The sequence below is a fragment of the Mesoplodon bidens genome (genome assembly GCF_964165515.1).
Source record: "Mesoplodon bidens genome assembly, chromosome: 11".
NCBI classification, from domain to species: domain Eukaryota; kingdom Metazoa; phylum Chordata; class Mammalia; order Artiodactyla; family Ziphiidae; genus Mesoplodon; species Mesoplodon bidens.
Window position 1 is genome coordinate 83,019,179 of NC_138167.1, and position 25,302 is coordinate 83,044,480.

General features: G+C 36.6%; 1 protein-coding gene across 2 annotated transcripts; it reads left to right on the plus strand.

The window, feature by feature from the left end:
- USP44 (ubiquitin specific peptidase 44) lies at positions 1–25,263 on the plus strand. 2 transcript variants are annotated; one of them, XM_081249750.1, is made up of 6 exons: positions 1–73; positions 9,416–10,907; positions 13,883–14,078; positions 16,501–16,609; positions 20,639–20,844; positions 21,690–25,263. In XM_081249750.1, the coding sequence occupies exons 2-6, from the start codon at positions 9,486–9,488 to the stop codon at positions 21,887–21,889; spliced, it is 2,133 nt and encodes a 710-aa protein (XP_081105876.1). In that variant the 5' UTR covers positions 1–73; positions 9,416–9,485; the 3' UTR covers positions 21,890–25,263. The 2 variants fall into 2 exon arrangements, with proteins under 2 accessions (XP_081105876.1, XP_081105877.1); XM_081249751.1 differs by lacking the exon at positions 1–73 and adding an exon at positions 276–334.
- The last annotated feature ends 39 nt before the right edge of the window (positions 25,264–25,302 follow it).

The following is a 25,302-nucleotide window of genomic DNA, read 5'->3' on the forward strand; positions in this document are numbered from 1 at the left end:
CGCCGCGGCACCGGGGAACGGGGAAGGGGGGCGCGGGAGACGAGGGATAAGATGGCCGCTCCGGCTCGAGCTGGTGAGTGGGCGTGAGAGGCGCGCGCGGCTGCAGCGGTTGGCGGAGCGAGGCTCCCTGCTGGAGCAGAAATCCGACGGGAGCCCCCAGGGCCGGGAGGCACTTAGCGACGTTTTCCCGCCGCGCAGGGCGCAGGGGTCCTGAGGGAGGGAGAGGGGCTGCCGAGGGACTGAGGGGAGCGAGCCTAGGGGAGCGTGGAGGAGGAGGTGGCGGCAGCGGCGGCGGGTCCGGCGAATTTAGAATTGGCGCCTCTGGGAAGTTAAGGTGGGTCGAGCGATGCCCTGGCCGGTTCCGGCACCTCATGAGTCCCCGGAGATGCTGCCAGGAGCGGCGTTCCCTGTGGCCAGGGGCACCGCGTAGCCACCCTGCGCTCGGCTGGGGGCGGGGGACGAGTTGGGAGAAGGGGCAAAATTGGGGGACTTGAGGGGATGCAGAGGGGGAGTTGTGCCCCGACCCCGCGTGCCGGACCGTGGAGGAGATGTAATCGCGAATCTGATCGCGTATCTGATGCGGGCTGGGGCGCTCTGTGGAGCTGGCACTGTCGAGATAAAACCGCATCCTCCTCCTGGCTCTGAGTGCTGCCAAGTGATGCTCGAAGCGCCCCTGGGATGCTTTGGAAGGGCGGTTCTAGTCCTCCATTTAGAAGGAATGTCTTGCCTTCCCTCCATTGATCGGGTCCCGGCACTGCCAGCACCTGCTGCCACTTAGAGACACTTGGGATTTTTGAATACCAGCTTTCTAAACCATTCCCGCTGGCCTTCGGGGAAGGAATGCTAATAGGCTAAACTTATTTGGGGGGCATAAAGAAATGTGTCCGCATAGGGAGAAGAAAATGACTGCTCAAGTTTACGAAATAGTAGGACTCGCCCTCTCCTCCACCCCCGCAATAAAAAAGAAAGTGAAACATGGTAATTGTTTCAACTTCAAGTTTGAGCTGTTGTAAATTCTACTGGTAACTGGATAATTTCTTGCAGTTTTAATTTTGGAAGTTAAAAAATTAGCAAGTCTTGAGAGAGCCGCTTTATCCTCAAACCCCCGCTCCCCATTTTTAAGCCTTAATTGTCAGATCCTGCGAGTAACGGGGTTGTGAAATTAGCATAGAAATAACGACTTTCAGGCCCTGCACTTGAATTCCTTATTATCTGTTAAGTAGCTGCCTGTGGGGTAAAAGTAGGGGGGTGGTAATGTTGGGCCTGGAATTCCATTTTGAGTTGTCTTTAAAACCAGCTTTAGGTATAAACAAGGAAAAAGAATTGGCTGTTCACTGTGATCAAATTAGGAAAGCCAAGCATAAGTTAAGCACATGTTTATAGAATATTTCATAATCACAGTGAGATTCAGTACTTAGTTGTCTTGAAAGATGAACACTTTGTATTCTTGGAACCCTAATCTTTTTATCCTTAATTTAGCGTCTTAGGCCATTTGAAAGAGATTTAATACATTTTGTCTCATTTAGCCTCTCTCCCCCGCACTGCCATTTCTCTAGCTTTTTGTGTCCTAGCCATTAATTTTGCAATGGGTAGCAGATTTTTCAATCCAATATTTATCATTGTAGACTATTCATATTGAAATTGAGACACATTCTGATATTGAACAGAGAGTTCAATACATACATGGTAGAAAGTTGAAGTGTTTTGACTGGTTTGATTGTGCATGTCTTATTTTTCATTGAAAATATTAATGTCCCACATTTTTTTTTAAGCTTAAAAAATTTAAGTGATTGGTGAATCCGCGTTTAGTGTAATATACAATGATAAACTTTTTGGAATATTTAAAATGGGAAATCCGTTGAAGACTTGGGTTAAATGTTTGAAGTATATTGTTTCTACCCAATTGTCTTTACCCCCTTTTTCACATATTTTTTTTCTTGCACTCCAAAAAGAAAGAAATAGGTATCATATATACCTCTACCAAACTTTTCCACTACACACTTGAATCTTACTGAGTGTTATAGCATTGGTAGTACATAAGAGAATTTTCTGCTCGTTGGATTGTTTGAAGGCAGAGTCTGATTGTATTTTATTTGTAACCCTAGCACCTGACTTACTGCTTAACATGGAGGAAAAACCTCCGTAAATGTTCGCTCAATTGGGTTTTTGGATCATACAGAAGTACAGGGAAAGGCAATATTTTGGCATCTTGGTAGCAGAAAAAAACTGTGCTTTTGAAGTTTTTCTCCTTCCTGGCAATGTTAGCCAGAAGGAACACTGCCAGATTCTAATGGAGTTGTCTGGTTGAGGGAGATTAGAGAGAGGCTGAGAGCATGGGCTTAGGAGTCTAATCAAGGTAGGAAATGTGTGCCCAATCATTTCCTGAATTCAGTAATGGGGACAGTTTTACCATTAGGCCCAGCCCAAACAGGTGACAAGTAACTAAAATATAAAAGGATTCTACCAATACTGGCTTCTGACAAAGATTACTATAAGAAGTACAATTGATTTTTCATAGCACTTTCAGACATCATAAACACTTTATTATCAGAAATTCATTTTTAATGGAGTTTTACATGCCATAGAAAACTAATTTATAGTCCAAGAATATACTTGTTAGGCCAAGTCATATATGTACTAGAATAATAGTCTGGCCATTTCACACAAAGTATTTGAGCTCAATTTACTAGACCCACAGTAGAATGCTCAATCTTTTTATGAATGTTTCCCCTGTTGTTATGAAGTTAGCTGCAGTAGGTTGATGTAATTATAAATATTTTGGAACAAAATTGCCCATGAATGAAATACTTGTAAGTTGTGGTGGGTGAGGAAATCAAATAATCTGGCAGCGGAACTTGCTTTTCCTTAGATGGTCAACTAGATACAATCTCTGTGCCTCAGGAGAGGCATGCTAGAGACTTGAAGAAGGCCCAGGGAAAGAGTATCCTTTATTGTTTAATAAGTTTCAAGCAAGATCCGGGTAATTATAGATTCTAGATCTCTAGAGGAAGAAAGAATAGCCAGAGCCTTTCTAAGGATAAAGGAAAGGAAATACATCATGATTGACAAGGAGAGGTGCCAAAACACATAATAGACATAATAGCATACCTAAGACAGAGCAGAGAGAGTTTGAGAGCCCATTGTGTTTATTCATTCAATAATTTGTTCATTCAAAAATATTGAATTCCTTTATATGTACCAGGCACTATGCTTGGCCCTTGGCATTTTATAAACATCTCTTAAGAGAACAGGGTACTATGGTGGTTCCGTGAAATAAATGGAAAATTGAAAACTGCTTATAAGGAGTGGGTAAGGTTTGCCCTAATTACTGTGGATAGTTATTTTCATTCCTATCCAGATGCATGTAAAGATTGTGGTGGTTAGTAATTCCTAAGGCCTACTTCCTATTGAAATTGCCATTTCCTCCTATCTTTTATCATGGAAAATAACAAATCTTCCTACTTTTAATAGCTTCTAGAGGATCTGTTTAGGTTATTTGGTATTGTTAAAAGAAAAATAAGTTTTGTTACAAAAATTTTCTTTGTTAAATGAAGATTCAACATATGCCATCCCTCTTGGGAAGTCTCAGGAGAATTTTCTTTAATGAGATAAAGATGGTTACTGTGACAATTTTATTTAAATATTCTACTTTATGCCCAGTGGTACATGTTTTTTTCTTCAATAAGAATATAATTTATATAAGTATTTATATAAAATGCACATACCCATTTCCTATGAAACAATAGTTATATCCCAGTTATGAAATGTTTTAAAAATTGAACTTATTCACCATGTGGTCATTGGTATATAAAAACACTTAACAAAAGATGTGTGGGAAATGGCTGGTCATAGATAAGAGTAGAAAAGTACATATTGTGCCACAATTTGAAAACTCTTACATACCATGTTAAGGAGTTTGAATTTATCATGTGGTCTTATAAGAGTTTTTAAACAATCCTTTGATAGTTGTAAAAACTGTGCCTATAAGACACACTAGGCATTATATAAAATGTAAATCTTATATGATGATTATTTGACTAAGTATGAACTATGAAAGAGGGAAGTTTCTTAATAGAGCATGATGATGTTATATTAGTGACTATTCAGATTTTAAAATACTCTTTCTAGAAATGTATATTAGCTATTTCCCTCATTTTATGTCACTTTTTAAAATAGTAATTTAGTTTGGCTATTTTTGTGTTTGTTTTTCATGGTAACTTCCAGACTTCCATAAAAACATTTTTAATGAGAAAAATCTAAAAACTATGCTACTAATTGCACTGATTAGAAAATCTAAATTACTTTCATATAACTGATCTTTGGTACCTAACCTCTTGTAGTTTCTATGCTTTCTTTCTAAGTGTCTTCTAAAGAAACTGAGGTGGAAAGTGAGTGGTCACCTGAGAAAGATCATTATGTTAAAGATAACTAAAAATTTATAGTGGAATGTTCATTTTTGAAGTAAAAAATTAGTTACCCTTCTAATTTTTCAATGATTCTTATAGCTTTTAGTAATACTTATATTTGGAGGGTATAAATATTTATTTAAATATTTATTTAAAGGGTCACTACATGTCATACCAAAATTTAAAATACCCCAATTAGGGTTGGGGAAGTATTTCTCAGTCTGCTTTTGTGTAATATCTATTTTGGGCATCTGGAAGCATGTAGGATGGGTCAAGACACATGGTAGGCTTTGGTTAAGAACAGAGGAAGTAGGATAATGGCATCACAAACTATCTGGAAACTGCCTTAGCTGGGCAAAACGGCCACTTGGTTAAGAGGAGGGGGTAGTTTTGGTCACTAGTGATCAATGACTTTCTATTCTTAACCACTGATTTAAAAGACACAAAGAAAATTGAAGCGGGCCTGCAGTTAATACTAGTTGACTGACTGTGCCAAGAATTTGGTAGCCTGAAACAGTATGGCTATAGAACCTAGAGGATCTTCATAAAGCCCTTACCTTTTCTTATGAAGGAGATAAAAGATGTTTGAGAAGTAGTCCCTCCCTTACCACAGGGAACCTACCTAGCAGATAGTTGGCAGAGAAAGGATGTGCACACAGATAAACCCAAGGATTCACATTTGGCACAATTCAAGCCTTTTAGGAAGTTGGGAGAGAAGATTTTCTTAACTAGAAATACTTTATGAAGGAGTTGGGCCTTGGAGGATAGATAAAATTTTTTAAAGGTGGAAGTGAGGGAATGAGGAAGATGAGTTCAGGAAATGAACTGGAGATTATTCCTTTTGGCTGGAGTGCTCATGACAGAGGGGTAATAAGATGAGACGAAGAAGATAGGCTGGAATCTGGAGAATTTTGAAAGCACGACTGTCAAATGTAAAGTATTTTTTTACTGCAGTATTTGAAAAACTGCCATTTAGTGATTTGTGAGCAGCATTTTCTTTTTTTCTTTTTCTTTTTTTTTGCGGTACACGGGCCTCTCACTGTTGTGGCCTCTCCCGTTGCGGAGCACAGGCTCCGGACGCACAGGCTCAGCAGCCATGGCTCACGGGCCCAGCCGCTCCGCGGTATGTGGGATCCTCCCGGACCGGGGCACGAACCCGTGTCCCCTGCATCGGCAGGCGGACTCTCAACCACTGCGCCACCACGGAAGCCCAGCATTTTCTTTTTAAATAAAATAGAATAGGAAATATCAGAATACATTATTTTTATAAGGATTGTTTGTGAAACTTTTGCTCCAGGTATGTGTGTTACATGTATACACACATTTACTGGAACCTGATGTAAAGTTTCTAAGGAGTCTTAGTCGAAGTTAGAAATCCACTGCTTTACTTGACTATGAGGAACAGAGGGTTTTAAGTACAAGCGTTAAAGGCTCAAAGCAAACTTGAAGATTAATTTGGCAGGATAGTACTATGAAGGAAAGCGAGAGTCCGGATGATGAGAGACCAGTTTGGAGGTTACTGCTGTGCTTCAGAGTGATTTGTCCATAATGAGAATGATAGTTCTGGAAATGGAAAGGAATGAAGGCTTGGGGAATGATAACCCTACTATATATGACAAATTGAATGTTTGCATGGAAAAGATGGGAGGGAGGAATCAAAAAAAAAAAGTTTAAGATTTCTAGCCTGGGTACTTGAATGATAATACAGTATCTTTAATAAGAGAATATTGGAAAAGCTAATTCTGTGAAGGCAAAATGTATAGGTAAGCTGAGTTGAAGTGTGCCTGGCACTGACTGGTTCAGAAGGGCTAGGTCTGAAGATAAAGACTTGGCAGATGGCTATCTACACCTGACCATTGAACCTCTGCTGGTAGAAAGGGTTCATTACAAGAAGAGGTTTGAAGAGCCATTAAAATAGATTCCACAGTGTCCTCACTGTGTGGTAAGTATAAGCAGTTTTGTGCTGTCGAACCGTAACAAGTTAAATATTTTACCTGTAATCTTATTTGATATTTGTGTGTGATATAAACCTTTGACTATAAATACCATATCTAATAAGATCTTATGTTTTATTTCTCTTCTAGTCATTTTAGCTTTCTATTTTATAATTGCTTTAATGATATGCTAACTCTGTAAAATAATTAGGTTTCAACAAGTCAAATACAATTATTTTGTAAACTTTAGAGATTTGCTGAAGGGAATTGTAAAAATAAAGATGCTTGCTCATTTATATGGCATGAAAAGTTTGAATAGCTTGAATGGTTTTCTTTGAACAAATTAAAATTTTTATTGTCTTTAAGCAGTGAAGAATGCAAAGCAAAGCTTTCAGAATATTTATAAATCCATCTGTCTTTAAAATAAAGAGAGCATATCTGGTTTAAAAATAGCTATTTCATAGCTGTTAATTGGAATTTAAAGTGTGAAACTTTTAAAAATATGAGAAAATGATATAGGTAACTTTAATCTTTATATATAGATTTCATTCAAAATATCTTGACTATTTGTATATTGCTATTACATATAGATACAGGTAATGTTTTACCAGAATCTACATGGGGGGTACAAAAATATTTTGTTAACTCTCTATAAAATGAATATACTGCCCCAAATCACTTCTCCTATCTGCTGGTGCCAAACAGAGCTAATACATAGCTTCTCAGCAGTGGATTAGCAAATGAAAAGAAGTGCTCTGAACCCAGTAGAGAAAAATAGGAAGTGTCAAGAAATACTCCCATCCCCCTTTCTTCTCTTCCAAGCTTGTAGATCTTTGTGTGACGAGGCCCCTTTGGGGTACTCTAGTAACTGTCTCCGAGTTGTGTCCAGGCTTTTAGATCTTTGTGTGATGAGGCCCCTTTGGGTTATGCTAGTAACTGTCTCCGAGCTGTGGCCAGGCCCCTTTGGGGTACTCTAGTAACTGTCTCTGAGCAGTGGCTCCAGGCAGCAGAGCAAACTGGAGATGTCTGGTAGCAGCAGCCTGGCTCTCTAGCTCCTTCATTCTTCCCTGCCCTTCTCTTGGTCGTCCACCCCCTACTGGTTTCTTTCATAAATAGACTGAGCAAGTGGGCCCCCTACTCTAAAATATTAATCTCATGATCTGTCATTCCACCATTCTGGTTTCACTTCTTTGGATTTTTTAAAAGATTTAATCTGAAAGATCCCCTTTTAAAATGCAAATACCCCTGGGAGAGGTCTGACCTTAGTCCTCAGCTGACATCTTAATTATCAGTTAGTACCTAAGTTTGCCTTAGTACACATTTGCCTGAGAAGAACCCCTGGCTAAAAGTGATAAAACTAGAGGGAAGCTAGCATTTATAATATTAATATTAATAATAGTAGTAGTAATATTATTATTATTATTGGCAGGTAAGATGTACTAAGGGCCATATTATTAAGTGCCAGGAATTGTTGTAAGTGCTTTACAAATATAAATCTCCCTAATTCCCTCATCAACCCTATTGATGTTATTACTACTGTTATTTTACAGATAAGAAAACTGAGGTATGTGGAACATAAATAATTGTCTATGTCACGTAATAAATGCAGCCGAGGGTTAGACTCAGGCATTTGGATTCCTTAGGGCTGTTTTGCTGTTAGACCTCTTGCCTGCTATATTGCCTCTCAGAGAGATGGCATCTGATCAACATTTCACCCTTTTTACAATTTCGCATCAAATGGAATTATGCTATTTGATTATAGGCCACTTCCTGTTGAAAGTCAGGGGCCTTGCCATCATCTAAATAGATTTTTTTTTTTTTTTTTTGCGGTACGTGGGCCTCTCACTGTTGTGGCCTCTCCCGTTGCGGAGCACAGGCTCCGGACGCGCAGGCCCAGCGGCCATGGCTCACGGGCCCAGCGGCATGTGGGATCCTCCCAGACTGGGGCACGAACCTGTGTCCCCTGCATCGGCAGGCGGACTCTCAACCACTGCGCCACCAGGGAAGCCCTGTGGGTTTGTTTCTTGAAATAAGCTTCTAATCTCAGGTAATGCTTAGCCTGCCAGAATGTAGAAGTTCATTATATTGCCACTCACTTCATATTTTTCCTTTTTTTTCTTAATTTGCTTATACATCCTTGCACATTCCTGAGAGTCTATTCAAATACAAAGACAGAATGGGAGAATACTATTCTCTTTCCTTAAGGCAAACTGTGAAGTCTATCAAATCAGAGTCTATCATTACAGAGCCATGAATTAAAGGTCATTATTGATTTACTACTGGAAAGCCAAATTTTAAATGGTAGTTAATTAGAATATTTAGTATTTTTATTTAGTATTATTTAAATAAATAGAATGTAATATTGATTTGTTCACTATAGCTATGTGTCAGATAAATATTTATTGTTTACTGAGCATTTACTATGTGCCAGATATTTTGTTATCTCAGTCCTTTAACAATTCTGTGAAGGTGGTTTGATTTTCCCTGTTTTACAGATGAAGTTTAGAGAAGTTAGAATATTTGCTCAAATCAGACATATAAACAGTATGTGGCAGAGGTAGCATTCAAACCTAAGTCTTTCTACTTCAAAACCCATGCTTTTAACTGTGATTATATTTTAGTAGCTCCACTTAGGGCTCTCAGAATATAGACACTAATGAGATGTATTTGGGTCTTGCCAGTCCCAATTTTTAAGAAAACGAATATTTTTGTAAACTGCCTTCAGACTATTGGATAAAAGGGCATATGAAAAGAGACTGCTACCCATTCTTTACCAGTAGATGGTGGCATAAAATTAAAAACAAAGTTTTTAAAAGGAACCATCAGAGAAAGTAAAGTGATGTGTGCGTGCTTTGAGAGCAAGGTGGATGGAAGATTAGTGAAGTCTAGAGTAAATGAAAAGTGAGAACTGCCTATGGTATTATGACGGGCAGCCCAAGCACTGGGAGCAGAGAGAACAATTTTATAAAATTATTCCTGGAAAAATAAAATAATTCCTGGAAAAATACCTTGTGAAAAAGAAAAATATTGGCTTTTTGTTTTTCTTTTATTAAAAATTGACATTGTTCTGCTTAGTTTTCAGATGCTTCAAATGTTATGAACAGAGACTTATTTGGATTATGTGTTTCTCAGCTAGACTAAATAAATGCTGACAATGGATAAGTGCAAACACATTGGGCAGTTGCAGCTTGCTCAAGACCATTCCATCCTCAACCCTCAGAAATGGCATTGTGTGGACTGCAATACAACTGAGTCTATTTGGGCTTGCCTTAGCTGTTCCCATGTGGCCTGTGGAAGATATATTGAAGAACATGCACTCAAGCACTTTCAAGAAAGCAGTCATCCTGTTGCATTGGAGGTGAACAAGATGTATGTTTTTTGTTACCTTTGTGATGATTATGTTCTTAATGATAATGCAATTGGAGACCTGAAGTTACTACGAAGTACGTTAAGTGCAATCAAAAGTCAAAATTATCACTGCACCACTCGTAGTGGAAGGGTTTTACGGTCTGTGGGTACAAGTGATGATTCTTATTTCTTACATGATGACACCCAATCTCTGCTTCAAAATGAAGATCAAACGTATACTGCTCTTTGGCACAGGAGAAGGATACTAATGGGTAAAATCTTTCGAACTTGGTTTGAACAGTCACCCACTGGAAGAAAAAGGCAAGAACAATTTCAGGAAAAAATAGCAAAAAGAGAAGCAAAGAAAAGACGGCAAGAATTAGAGTATCAAGTTAAAGCAGAATTGGAAAGTGTGCCTCCAAGAAAGAGTTTACGTTTGCAAGGTCTCTCTGAGTCCACCACAGTAGAGATAGTTCCTGTTCAAGTACCACTGCAAGCCTCAGCATCACCAGCAAAAGATGAAGTAGTATCTACCTCAGAAGATATAAGACTAAAAGAAGCCAGTGACTCCTCTGTTAAACAAAGACCAATAGTAACTCCTGGTGTAACAGGATTGAGAAATTTGGGAAATACTTGCTATATGAATTCTGTTCTTCAAGTGTTAAGTCATTTACTTATTTTTCGACAGTGTTTTTTAAAACTTGATCTGAACCAATGGCTAGCTGTGACAGCTAGTGATAAAACAAGATCATCTTATAAGCATCCTCCAATCACAGATACAGTATATCAAATGAATGAATGCCAAGAAAAAGAAACATGCTCTGTTCGCTCCAGACATCCAAGTTTATCATCAGGACTAAGCGGTGGAGCACCAAAGAGTAGAAAGATGGAACTTATTCAGCCAAGGGAGCCAAGTTCACAATACATTTCTCTCTGTCATGAATTGCATACTTTGTTCCAAGTCATGTGGTCTGGAAAGTGGGCCTTGGTCTCACCATTTGCTATGCTACACTCAGTATGGAGACTAATTCCTGCTTTTCGTGGTTATGCCCAACAAGATGCTCAGGAATTTCTTTGTGAGCTTTTGGATAAAATACAACATGAACTAGAGACAACTGGTACCAGGTTACCAGCTCTTATCCCCACTTCTCAAAGAAAACTTATCAAGCAGGTTCTGAATGTTGTAAATAACATCTTTCATGGACAACTTCTTAGTCAGGTATGGATTTTTTTAAAATCTTATTTTCATCTTGGGGAATTCATAAAGTGAAGCCTAAAAAAATGCATATTCTCTGTATATCTAGTATGTTAGCACTAGTACTGTTCTCAGGTCAAAATTGGTCACTTTTACAATGTATGAAGAAGTCAGCTCACTCTTATAGTTGTTTCCTTCATGAATCATTGGAAGTAGTTTTACATCCATGGTATTAAAGCTTTTTGATGGGGAGAGGGAATCAGGAAACAGAACTTCATAGGTTAATAATATTGCATTCGTTCTCTGAGGGATTGAGAAGAGTTTAATCCCACAAGGAACAGATTTGAAGATACTTTTGTACTGGGAATGGATTTGGTGTACACTTGAGAAATTTCAGGGACAAAGGAGTAGCCCTGGAGGATTTCCTATAGAACCGAAGGGGGCAAGGTTTGAAAACTTTAACAAGTAGGTAGCAAAATTTTAAGGTAAATAAATGTGATTTCATCTAGAAAGATCCTAAATGGTTTTCCTTTATTTTAATTATACCTGCAAAAATTTCCCTTGTGAAAGTCACAAAATCAGAATCTTCCATCTAATTAATGATTCTCTAGAATGAGTGGACTTGTTGGTAGACTATTACTAAACATCGGCTCTCTACTTTTCCAGAGCATAGAGCTTTAAAAAAACTTTATTCAAAACTGAGTTATTTTAGTGAAGTGGATGGACCTAGAGTCTGTCATACAGAGTGAAGTAAGTCAGTATGCATATGGCTGATTCGCTTTGTTGTGCAACAGAAACTAACACAGTATTGTGAAGTAATTATACTCCAATAAAGATCTATTAAAAAGTTTATTTGCAAGAGGGATGAGATATGGGGATATATGTATAGCTGATTCACTTTGTTATAAAGCAGAAACTAACACACCATTGTAAAGCAATTATACTCCAATAAAGATGTTAAAAAAAAAAAAGTTTGTTTTTTAACTGAGGCAATTAGGCCCCTATACACATGCCTCTGTTCCTCAGTTCAGCTTTCATGGTAATGGTACCACCTTTTGTTTTTATAGCATACTTTTCTGGAATGTAGTTTAAATATTTCAAATGTATTTCTTCTTAGGGAATATCTATGAAGTTTATTTCCCTTCATATTTCAGAAATGTATAGATTCTACATTGTGTCAATTAGCACATAAGAGTTGTGCTTCTTGTGTTGCATGCAATTTTATTTTTCCACCATCTTTCTCTGTCATTTTAAACTTTTTATGCAGAAGTTAAAATACACAATTATAAAGAAAATAATATATACCATATAGAAAATCTATATGGTACAGTAAATCTATGCAGAAGAAAAATCATCCCTTAGTACCATAACTCCACATAACCCACACATAAAACTATTAATATTTTGGTATATTTCCATCTAGGTTTTTTTTTTTCTTCTGAATATTTATACATATTTTTCCCCCTAATTGTATGGTCATGTTGAATTTACCTGCTTTTTTCACTTTTTCATTTAATAATGTAAGGATTTTTCATAGTCATCAAAATATTTGATCATTCTTTTCACAACATTTCAGTGTCCATCATATGTATATACCATAACTTATTTAACCATTTCCATATTGTTGACTTGTAAACTGTTTCCAGACATCATTATAATGTCACGATCAATTAATACGGTTTTTCTAATGATTTCCTTAGGACAGAATCCTAGAAGTAGAATTACTTTGTCAAAGATTAGGACTTTTGATACTTGGCTTCAAATTTCTTTCCAGAAAGTTACCATTTTGTATTTTGAATAGTGCGAGAATGGTTATGTGCTAGTTTTTTCCTTTATGGATGAATTTTGAAATTAATAAAAATTGTTATGCTAGCATTTTGCTTTCTTCCTTTCAATGTGTAATAAACACTTAGGAAACTGGTCATCTCAGGAGATTCAGAGGTTGGAATGCCCCGCCCCACCCCACCCCCACACGAAATTCAAGAAACTGTTCTCAAAAGGTCAGACCACGGTCCTAGTGAGTCCCCAAACTAAACACCAGGAGTATTATTTTCTTTGTGTCAATGTGTTAAATCTAAAATCTACATTAAAATTGGCCTCTTTATTTTTTTGTTTGTTCCAGGAATATAGCTTTTATGAAAGAGTTTAGTGATATTTCATATCATGTGTGGATGTTTAGATCTACATAGTCTGTCTTCAGTTATGGGCAGTGTTTGTTGACATTAAATCCTGCTGAATGCTTTACTGAAATTATTATTCTTTCCTTTTCCAGTTACTGTGTTTCCTACATAAGTTGTTAGAAAGGCCTCATATTCTGTGTGGTTCCTATATTTTGATGAGGATTTTAATGTAGTGATGTTTGCTTTAAGTGGGAGTATTTATATTATATATATATATTTATGTTATATGTACTATCTTTTGAAATTATCAGTTGGAAGGGCTTCAAAATATATACTAAATATACCATATATAAAAATATACTATATTTTAAAATCTGTATATAAAAATATACTAATAGTATTTTACTTATATCATGGTTAAGAGGTTATAGGGATTTGGGGAGAGAAAATTAATCAGTGAAAGATGAGGAAGGAAAAAGGGCAAAGAACCTCAAGTCTAATAATCTAAACACATTAAATTAAATGCATATAAATATATATCATATATATTATATATGTATAGACACACATACACACACACATATATATATACACACAATGGGTATATAACTGAGTCCATGGTTTGGTTTTCTACTAAATTCAGACTTGACTAATGCCCTTGGAGCTTTTCGAATGCCTAGTAGCTAAAGCCCATCAATGCATAATGGGTTTACGGAAGAAAAAAATTATTCCCTGAAAATAATATAAAACAGATTATTCAGAATTCTGATAGTGCATTTTCAGAAGAAGAGCTAATTTACTGGCAGTGACTTCTAGTGAAAGGAATAAATATTTTGACAGAAGGATTGTAATCTGAGAAACTAATATTTTTATTTGCAGGTTACATGTCTTGCATGTGACAACAAATCAAACACCATAGAACCTTTCTGGGACTTGTCACTGGAATTTCCAGAAAGATACCAATGCAGTGGAAAAGATATTGCTTCCCAGCCATGTCTGGTTACTGAAATGTTGGCCAAATTCACAGAAACTGAAGCTTTAGAAGGAAAAATCTACGTATGTGACCAGTGTAATTGTAAGTAGAAGCTGTATATTCTCTTTGCTTTTCTAAGGTTAGCAAAGAGAAACACAAATGAAGGAAGCTGGAACAAATTCCTTTAGTAGCAGGTATAGAAATAAACTGTTAGTTTATCAAAAGAAACTTGGCTGGATAGTTCTACTTTTTAATTGGCATTTGTGAACTATATGTTTGTTTTGCCTTATTGATGACATTAAAACTTTTTTGATCCTATAGTAAAGTATAGAAAGGATTCATAAAATAAAATTTAAATTTAATATGTGAGGGCAGAATAAAGTAGCAAATGAGAATAGTAAAAGATAACCATGTTATTTAGTACTGAATGAAATGTTTGCTTTATGAGTCTTTTTGCTACATATCAAAACATTGATATATAGATAATATGTGTGTGTGTGTGTGTGTGTGTGTGTGTGTCTACATACTTATATAATAGGAAATAAGACATATAGCTGGACTGCTGCTATGGACTTTGGCTTCATAAAAAAAATTTATTCAAAAACCATCTACTGACTGTCTCTTCTATGTTAGTAATTGTTCTAGTTGCTGTGGATAGAGGTAAGACGCTTTCAAGATGCTCACATACCTAATGGAGGAAACAGACAATTAAGATCTACTATGATAAGCTCTCTGATAGAGGCGAGCATAGGAACCCAGCACTGGGGGATGAAATAGCCATTTCAATTAAAGAAGCATCATCCTCCAGGCAAATGGTATATAAAACCACATCGGATCTTCTGTGTCTTTATCCAGTTTCTTTATCTCTGTCAATGTGTACATGGCATTTTAGTGTTTATATTTGCAGATATTCTCTCCTTAAGCTCCATGTCTGAAAAAATGATTCTAGGGCTTTAGATACTAAACTTCTAAGGTAATATAAAAGCAACATGGGCTGTTCCAGCATTGAAAACATGGCACATGAGTTGATACTATTCTAGAACACATACTAACATTGTTTTCTGTGTGCTGCCTAATATAAAATCTGTTAATTTATAGGAGCCTAAGATTTATAAGGTTAAAAGAAAATAAACCTTTATCAAATTTGTATAGTGAAGTATTTTTTTCTTGGACATAAATGTGAATGGTCCTAGATGCTTTCATCACCAAATCTGGGAGTAGAAAGATATGAATAAATGCAGAATATGGCTTTATAACATGTTTGTGTGTGTCTCCTGGGTCCACCAAATAAGGGCCTAAAAGAGCTGCTTTAATTTAATACATAATGGCAAATGTTTAAAATTATAATTCAAGGAGTTAACGTCGTTTGTCTAGCTACACTTGGACCATATATTTGTGGATGACAATCCAAAGGTAGGTCTTTGACATTCAGCAGCAGCCCAATACCTGGATCTCAGGGGCATAGACCTGGAGGAAAGCTTTCTGGTAGCAAGAGGAGATGGGTTAGAGGACAGCCTCATGGTGGACTGATTCTACTTCCTACATGAGAAGCAGCTGCTGCTACGGCTGGAGTCGCAGTTGTACAAGTTGAAGAATAGCTCCTGGACATCAAGAGCAAATTTTGGTAGCCAGTGGCCCAGTCAGGACAAGGTCCATAGGTGGACCTCTAGAGAACCAGGGGGGTAAACAAAAAGAATCCTCAGTTCCACTTGTTTAAGATTTGGTACTAAAATAGCAAGATACTGAAGGAGACCTCAGATGCTGAGCTAGTAAAGGCTTGCTTTCTTGGGCAGTGCTGGGGTGGATCCCCAGGAAGCAGGGATGGGTGTTCTTGGAAGGAAGGTCCCATGCCCCGGGGATCCTGATTAGCCTTAAGAAATGAACTGACCATGAAACTTTTTAATTAGACTTTGGTAAGAGTATATTAAAGTATATTTAGGGAGAGTTTTAACTTTTCCTGTTAGTTGGCATAGCCAAATCCATTTAAAAATATTATAGCACAGTATCATTCTTTTGCCTTATTTTCAGGATTATATTAAATCATGTACAGTATATATAGGGGATTGGTTCCAGGAGCGCCCACTTTTATACCAAAATCTACCGATGCTCAAGTTCCATAGTAGGTCGTCTGTATCTGCAGATTTCGCATCAGTGGATTCAACCAACTGCGGATGTAAATTTCGATCCATGGTTGAATCTGTGCATGCGAAACCTGCAGAGGGCCGACTGTACATTTATTGAAAAAAATAATAATCTGCATGTAAGTGGACCCATGTAGTCCAAGACTTTGTTGTTCAAGAGTCAACTGTGCTTATTTGTTTACATGTCTGTATACCTTGACTAGCTCATAAGTTTTGTGTGTTTACATGATTCTAAGTATCTTGAGGGCAAGGCCATGCCTTTATCTCTAGCACAGTAACGCAGTAGATGTTTAATTGATAATACATGTCTGAATTATTTTGAGTTTACTCAGCTTTTCCTTATATCCTTAAATTTGCATCTCATTCTGTCTTTAATATCACAGCAAAGCGTAGAAGGTTTTCCTCAAAACCAGTTGTGCTCACAGAAGCTCAGAAACAGCTTATGATTTGCCACCTACCTCAGGTACTCAGACTACATCTCAAACGATTCAGGTTAGTAGTAGAATAAATTTTAATACTTGGCTAGATGACTTATCTACTTCTGTTTTTTTTTTTTTTTTTAAGGAAAAACATCCTGTCATTGTCTCTAGCCCTAATCATAGACACCATGTTCAATAACTCTCCTTGATTATCTTCCCTTGCAGAATGTACTGCTGATCAGCAGACCCCTTGTATTTCAGTCTGCTAGTATCATTCTCCTTGTAAGTCTCTGCTTATAGCATCTAATATTCAGCATATTTTAGGTATAAAATTTTTTAAATTTAAATCTATAACTTGAGAGTATTTGATTTGAGAGTATTCCCCATATTTTAGGTATAAAATTTTTTAAATTTAAATCTATAACTTGAGAGTATTTGACCCAATTGCTTCATGCTTGGAAAATATTTGAACAATAGTATAGCAGTTCAGTTCCAAGCAGTTAAAAACAAAAACAAACAACTTCAGTTTTCAGAAATACATTTAGATTAGTTGGCAAATCTGTTGGTTAATCAAAGCGTATGGTTTCATACCTTGTAATAACCATGTTAACTTGAGAGTTTATTGTTCTCTTAAGAAATGAGAAGTTACTTTATGTGCTATGATTTGAAAACTATTGAGATCATGTTTCTTGTACATATTAGTTGTTGCTGGTTTCTTTCTTTTTTAAATTAAAGGAATACATGTTTAAAAAAAAATTCAAACATTACAGAAGGTAATGTAAAAGCCCAAACTAAAAGTACCTCTTTCTCTCAGTCCCACTTCCCAGAGATAATCACTGTTAATGGAAATAACTGACTAAAGTTATTTATTTAAGCTGTTAAAAGTACAGTCAGCAGATACCATGTGAGTGCTTTTTAATGCCAGATGTTGTTTCATATTCTTTGGGGAATATAAGGTTGGATTCTTTTCTCAACAAGATTATAATCAGGCATGCACAGAAATAATGGTGAAGTAGAAATATCAAGTATCACAAACTATATACAAAATGATTTATCAGCGCCTTGGAGGAGAGAGTTAGGCGAAATCTAAACATTCCCAAAGCCTCTCTAATGGCATAGAGGACTTTGTATAATTTAAATCTCAGTTCATATTTCATCTCTTTAGAGAGGACTTCCCTGACCATCCTATTTAAAAGTAGCACCACCCAACCTTCAGTGTCACGTTACCTACCCTATTTTTGCTTCATGGCAAAAACCACTATCTGCAATAGTTTATTTACTTATTTCTCTCCCCACGAACAGAAACTCAGTAATGACAGGGATCTTGTCGTTTTCATTCCTATATTCCAAAGCCTAGAACTGAGTACATAGTAGATGCCCCAAAATATTAAGTGAATGAATGGGGTGTATACAGGAGGAGCACTTTAGCCTGAGAGCAACTTCAACAAAGGTATGAAGGAAGGAAAGGGTATATAACAAAAGTTTAGTGAAAAGTCTGGTGAGACCTGCCATGGTGTGTAAAATCAAGTGGAATGAAAACAGGAAGATTGTTAGGAGGTGAATATTGTTCAGGGCCAGGGAGCATGGAGAGGTGAGAACATGTAAGATTCCATAAAGACAGAATTGAAAGTACTTAAATTTCTGGTACTTAAATTGGTACTTAATTGGCTACTATAAATTGTTGAAGAACCTCCTGTTCTTTATAATTGCCTCTTTAATCTGCCATTTAAAGCTCGCCTTAATTTAAACCTATTTGACCCCCTTCCATCTTCTGCCCAAAACATTTTTGACGTTTCATGCCCTATTTCTGATTCAGAGACCATTTTTATGCCGCTTTTACCACCACATTTATCTCTTTCCTTTCTCTTCATCTATTCAGAAAGTACTATTGTATTTGCCAGTGTATACAATACATAGGGTATATAAGATAAAAGGGAGAATGGGATTGGGGAGGGGAGCCCAAGAGCTTTTAAGAAGCGTAAGAAACAACATTTCTAATACCTTAGAAGCTCTGATGTGTGTGCCTCCTAGTCCTATTCCCTCTCCCTCTCAGAAGTAAACCATTATGAATTTTGGGTATAGTGTTATCTTGTTCTTTATCATTTTACTGTATTTTTATCAGCAGAAAAAAAATGGGTACCCACATATTGATAGAAATGAGTATTTTTTCTTTTTTTAATTTTTATTTTATATTGGAGTATAGTTGATTTACAATGTTGCACTAGTTTTAGGTGTACAGCAAAGTGATTCAGTTATATGTGTATCTATTGTTTTTTAGATTCTTCTCCCACATAGGTTATTACAGAATATTGAGTAGAGTTCCCTGTGCTATATAGTAGGTCCTTGTTGATTATCTATTTTATATATAGTGATGTGTATAGGTTAATCCCAACCTCCTAATTTCTCCCTCCCCCGTATCTTTCCCCTTTGGTAACAATAAATTGGTTTTCAAAATCTGTGAGTCTGTTTCTGTTTTGTAAATAAGTTCATTTGTATCATTTTAGATTCCACATGTAAGTGATGTCATGTATTTGTCTTTCTCTGACTTCACTTAGTATGATGATCTCTAGGTCCATCCATGTTGCTGCAAATGGCAGAAATGAATATTTTCTAATTAGATAACTTTTTAGCATAATTAAATAATTTAAGGTTTGAATTTTATGGTAAAATAAAAGAGAGATAAAGTGAGAATGACAGGAACTTTGGTTAAGCAAGTCCCATTATTTTCCATGCTTGGTCTTCCATCTTTACTAAGATTAAAGGTACACTGGATACAGGATTTTTTAATACATTTAATAGGGAAAGATTGGGATATGACCTCTAGTCCAGCAGATGACATAATTTGCAAGTCTCACCTTTAGTTCCATACCACATTTTACATCATACTAATAAGCATTTTCACGTTTTTTTCTTCATAAAACCTGTCTATATGCCCCTCTCCCTTCTCTACCTCCTACTGTCCTAACCTCATGTTTTAATACTTTTTTAAAAAATTATTTATTTTTGGCTGTATTGGGTCTTTGTTGCTGCACACAGGCTTTCTCTAGTTGTGGCGAGAGGGGACTACTCTTCATTGCGGTGCGCGGGCTTCTCATTGTGGTGGCTTCTCTTGTTGCGGAGCACAGGCTCTTAGGTGCGTGGGCTTCAGTAGTTGTGGCATGTGGGCTCAGTAGTTGTGGTTCGCGGGCTCTAGAGCGCAGGCTCGTAGTTGTGGCACACGGGCTTAGTTGCTCCACAGCATGTGGGATCTGCCCTGACCAGGGCTCAAACCCGTGTCCCCTGCATTGGCAGGCGGATTCTTAACCCCTGCACCACCAGGGAAGCCCCAATACTTTAATACTGTATTTTCATCCGTCTCTCTTTTGCCTCTGCACCATACCACCCCAAGTTGGATTATAATCTCTTGAAAGAACTAACATACATTACATTATTTTTCTCCTGTAGCACCAATTCATACTATGCATAAGATGAAAACATTGCTTTACATGCATAGACCCCATACTGGGAAGCATGACCAACAGATTGAGAAACTGACAGTACAGGGACATTATTTGAGTTTTGTCACTAACAGGTGTTATACTGATCTACACACAGGGAAGGGTCACAGTTTCTACTTTTTTAGTATGAAGAGCTCTTAAGTGTTCTGAGGAATTAGAGGTGCCCTGTTTTGTTTTTTCTCCACCCCTGGCCAAGAAAGGTCCAGGTTATGTCTCCCAGGAACAAACTCTAGGTTCTGGGACATCCTCCTCAAAGTACGGACAAGACAGTAATGAATTAAAAACCCTTTGGTGTGTTGAATTTCTCTCTTCAAAGGGGGAAAATGCCATAGTGCCATATTTTTCTGAAAGTTAATTTTCTTCCTATACTGTCATCTAACTACAGAAGCCAAATTTATTTTACAACCTGACTGTACCTGTTTGGTAAATAAGCCTACATTCCTCTATTTATAGCCAACTTTAGCATTGAAAAGATTTTCTATTTACACTATTTATTATATATGATTGTACTCTACGCTGAGGCCTTCTATTATTATGAGTTTGGACCTAGTACGTGGTTATTTTCCCTTGACTTTGTTGATAATTTTACCCTGATTTGTTCGTAGGTGGTCGGGACATAATAACCGAGAGAAGATCGGTGTTCATGTTGGCTTTGAAGAAATCTTAAACATGGAGCCCTATTGCTGCAGGGAATCGCTGAAATCCCTCAGACCAGAATGTTTTATCTATGATTTATCTGCTGTAGTAATGCACCACGGGAAAGGATTTGGCTCAGGACACTACACTGCCTACTGTTATAATTCCGAAGGAGGTAGAGACGAGAAAAAGTATTTTATCTTGGGTTAGACTTTTGGAAGCCGGAGTTCAGGCTTTCGGGGTTTCTAAACTGACCACTAAGTAATCTTAAGCAAAGCCACTTGACCTCTAGTTTTCTTGCAAGAAGAATGCTTCTGCAGTATTGTTCATAAAAAACAGGGGGTTATGTGCAGAAAATGGGATATTTTATGTAGGATTGTGGTAGTTTTGAGTTAAAAGAGCTGAAGGGATAAAATAGTAAGGATGGTCTCAGTAATTAAAAAGTCAGAGAGTGCTAAAGGCACACTTCCAAGAGTAGGTCCTCTGTTTATCGGTTTAATTCAGTTACTTTCGTTAAAGAACAAAGCATCTAATGAACTGGGGGATCACAGATATTTGGAACAAACTGAGTTCAAGTTCTAACATATAAAACTCACTTTTACTTACTGCCTCCATGAACCTTAGAAAAAAGAAGATATGGACAAAAGGCCCAAATAACCCATGAAGGCAATTAATTTAACACTACCATGAGTTGTACACTATTTGCTTTACAGTATAATTACCAGCAAAGCATGAACTTGGTAAGATTATACCAGGAATTAAAGCTAGTGTCAAGTGAAATAATCGGTCAGATTCTGTAACTTCAAATTACTTCTAGGATAAAGGTAGATAATTCCAGAGTAACATACTGCCCAAGCTGTATATCTAATTAAAAGAAATAAATTGGCTAGACAATTATTTTCCCTTTGAAAAAAGCTTAACCCTCACTGAAACTGTCTTTAAATCCATGTTTTCATTTATACTAGAAACTTCTAAAGTTCCTTTGTAAACATTAAGATGTATTTCTGTGCTTCACTCTAGGGTTCTGGGTACACTGCAATGATTCCAAGCTAAGCATGTGCACTATGGATGAAGTACGCAAGGCCCAAGCTTATATCTTATTTTATACCCAGCGAGTTACTGAGAATGGACATTCTAAACTCTTGCCTCCAGAACTCCTGTCTGGTAGCCAACATCCCAATGAAGAAGCTGATGCCTCTTCTAATGAAATGCTTAGCTGATCCAAAGACAGTGGGGCTTTCTTCTTGTGATTTGTATATATACTTTTTTTTTTTTTTTTGTATACATACTTTTTAAAAGGGCTGACAATTTTGAGCTTGTTTTTATTTTTACTTACTAATCAGTGCACACTATGTTTACACATTTTGTATCTAACTACAACAAATCTCTTTTTTACAGATGAAGTTAGCATAAGTATATGTGTATCAATGTCAGCAGGTAACTAAACTTCTCAAGTACTTGGGAGTTTTAAACTTTTAGTGTTTACCTCAGCCTGGTGTTACCTCTTTTATATTTTGATGTCTTAATTGGCTCAGATCATTTGTGCAATCTTCTACTGAAGAAGTTCAGGTGGCATCATTTTATACATTTCTTATTTATCTTTTATAGCTATTTTCTATACAAATTCTTATCAGACAGAATATTAGACTTTTTTCACTAATAGTCTTACCAAAAAAAAAAAGGCATTTCTTTCAGATTTGTATACTGAAGTCACCTTTGCCCCCTAAAGGGAGTTAAACTACTACAAAGTGAAATATCAAGGTATCACTTAAATACTCATTGATCACACTCATTAATATTCCTGAGGCTTTGTGTGTTACAGGGCTCAGAACAGACATTATTTTGGTTATTGGAACTTCCTTTTTCAAAAATTTATTAAGTTTTAATAACTTCTTTATTTGGCATAGTCAAACTGTATACAAATGAAGATGACAGCTTTATAAATAGCATGTTTAAATGACTTCAGTACTATGGACATGAAAACAATGATGGCCGAGACTTATAATGACTGTCTGGCAGCAAATAGGTTTGTCCAGACTCTAATAAAGCAGTCATAAAGAAACTGAATGTAGCAAACAGTATATTATGATATAATACAAGTACAGTTCAACTTGGATATGAGTTCATTTTATATATTTAACATTAGATCTCTTAAAGCTTTGTACTATATTGTATCTTGAAATTTTTAGTTTAAAGGGATAAAAATAAGTCTTGAGGAGAAAAAATTGCATAGGACTGAGATATTGGCATCTGGGCAAAATATTCAGTATCTCATTTTTCTAAATAACTAAAGCCTAGATTAAGTTACTCTTGCTAGGATTATGTGACTACTAAGAGCCTCTTAGATATTCAAACACTGGGCCCTGACTTTCTTAAAATTAAAAATCATACTTGCATTTTATTAAAAATATAGTATGTAATACTCTTTGCTCTTCCCTAACAACCTTATTAGATCTCTTTAAAGTCCTATAGCTGCTAATTTAATTTTATTCAGAAAGATGAGAATCCACTAACCTCTATAGAAGAGCTATGTAAGATCTTAGCTAAGTGTTAACCACTGGAACATCATTTATCTTTTTTCTCAAGTGGGTTGTGCCTGCAGGTTGAAATCATTTGAGGCAGCTGATCATGAAGTGCAATGAGAATTTATCACTGAACAGACAGATCATTCATGCCAAAACTACAGCTTGAGTATTAAATGGCTATGGTTTAAAATCATTCATCTATTGAATAGCTATGCAAGTTGTTACCTCAACTGTTAACATTATTATACCTCATTAAAGATTTACCGTGGTCAAGATACCTGAGTCTAGCGTTTCTTAATGTCAAGGATTGCTTTATACTTAAACTGCTACACCTTTTAGTACCTAATTTTAGTGGAACAGTTAAAAACAACTCTGGAAGCTATGTTGTTTACAATGGTATAGCTGCTTGTTTCAGTACTTACTTCAATGTAAATATATGAGAAAGTAGTAAGTAAGTGACTTAGCCCTTTACTTTTTAAATCCTTTAAACTAAAATCTACGGGGGAGGCTCTGTGTGTCTGAAGCCAAGGAAAGGGGGTACATGGGAACTCTGTACTTTATGCTCAGTTTTGCTACGAACCTAAAACTCATCTAAAAAAATGACGGCTATTAAAATAACAAAACTAAAACCTAGTCAATGAACAGAAACTTAGATTTCTTACAGTACATCTCATTGTGGACTTACACATTCTGCTAAGTTGATCTAACAAAAAACAACGTGTTTTGGTTGTAAAATAATTTACTAAAGGCACTATTGTTAAACATCAAGCTAATAATTTGTTACCAATAAGGTACATCATTGTAAACATGACAAAATGATTTCAAGAGATACATGGCTAGTAGGTGAACAATACAATTTTTAAGTAACAGCTTTCCTATTTACAAGATCATATCCCTTGCCATTCTGGGGCATATGCAGTGATGCCACTGCTCCCAACTTGGGAAGGGAGCTTCAAGCTTATAATCGGTTTGAGATCACTACTGCTAAAGAGGTTTTACAAAGCTACAAATTCTTGACTCAATTCAAAAGTTCTTGGGTTTAGGAATCCAGATACTTTATACCTCCCACCAAAGCACATCAAAAAGGTATGGACTCAAAGCCCCAAAAGAGCTAATAGCTGGAGGGCCCCAGCCCTGTAACATGTCCAGGCGTGAACTGGTGAGCTCTGCCACTTGCACATCATCAGAGGGAATGGTGAGATTATTCAAAGGTAGCTACTGAACATTAGCACCGTAATAAACATGGCTCATATAGCTAAAAACTATACTGTTTATCCCACAAGGTAACATTTATAGCTCTAATCTGAAAGAGCAACTTTTTAATGTATCATAAATGATTTAGTACAGAAGTCAGGTTTCTTAGGAGAAAAATGTTAAACAAAATACAAACTAAACAGCATCCCAGAGGCAATCTTATTGTGCTAAAGCATATACAAATTAAGGCTTTACCCTGGTACATACAATTTTGAAATTACGTGGGAACATTCCCAATGAATCATTTACAAGGAATTCAAGCAATCTGCTCAAGAACTGTGGGGCTCAGTTCAAACGAGTGTTAGGCATCTTACATTTAACTGCTGCACTTAGCTGCTATGAGCATCACTGTAACCTCACTTCCTGAAATACCGCCCATGATGTTATGAATTCAAGCCAGTACAGGGGGCAGAGAATTTGGTTGACTAATGAAAAAGCCTAAAAATTAACTAGAACAAGATCCAAACATGGGAAGTACTCCTGGTTTCCTTTATTTGTGTGGTTTTAAGCACCCTTTTCACTTACTAAGCTGAATACATTTCTCAATAAATAACTACCACTGGACAAAGGATCTAAAGGTTGAGATTTTAGTAAATCAAGGTTTTAAGTTGGTACAATGTTCCTACTAATATGTTTTAATTAGATCTTTCCAATGTCAGGAGAAAAATGAAAGACGAGGACTAATATGGTCCTAAAAAGAAAATAAAGGTAAAATATTCCTAAAGCTGTATATTAATTTATGAAGATTCTCCTCCCACTTTATGCATGTATAGATCTTGTTTAGCCACTATGTCAGAAGAAAAGTTTCAGTGTGGAGGTCTACAATCCAGATAAAAGGCTCTACATTTTCCTAC

Excerpts from the sequence above, each read along its gene's own strand:
- USP44 (XM_081249750.1), top strand. The coding sequence starts at position 9,486 with ATGCTGACAATGGATAAGTGCAAACACATTGGGCAGTTGCAGCTTGCT. Across the intron at positions 16,610-20,638 it reads CTACATCTCAAACGATTCAG|GTGGTCGGGACATAATAACC; the intron begins GTTAGTAGTAGA and ends ATTTGTTCGTAG. Across the intron at positions 20,845-21,689 it reads CTGTTATAATTCCGAAGGAG|GGTTCTGGGTACACTGCAAT; the intron begins GTAGAGACGAGA and ends GCTTCACTCTAG.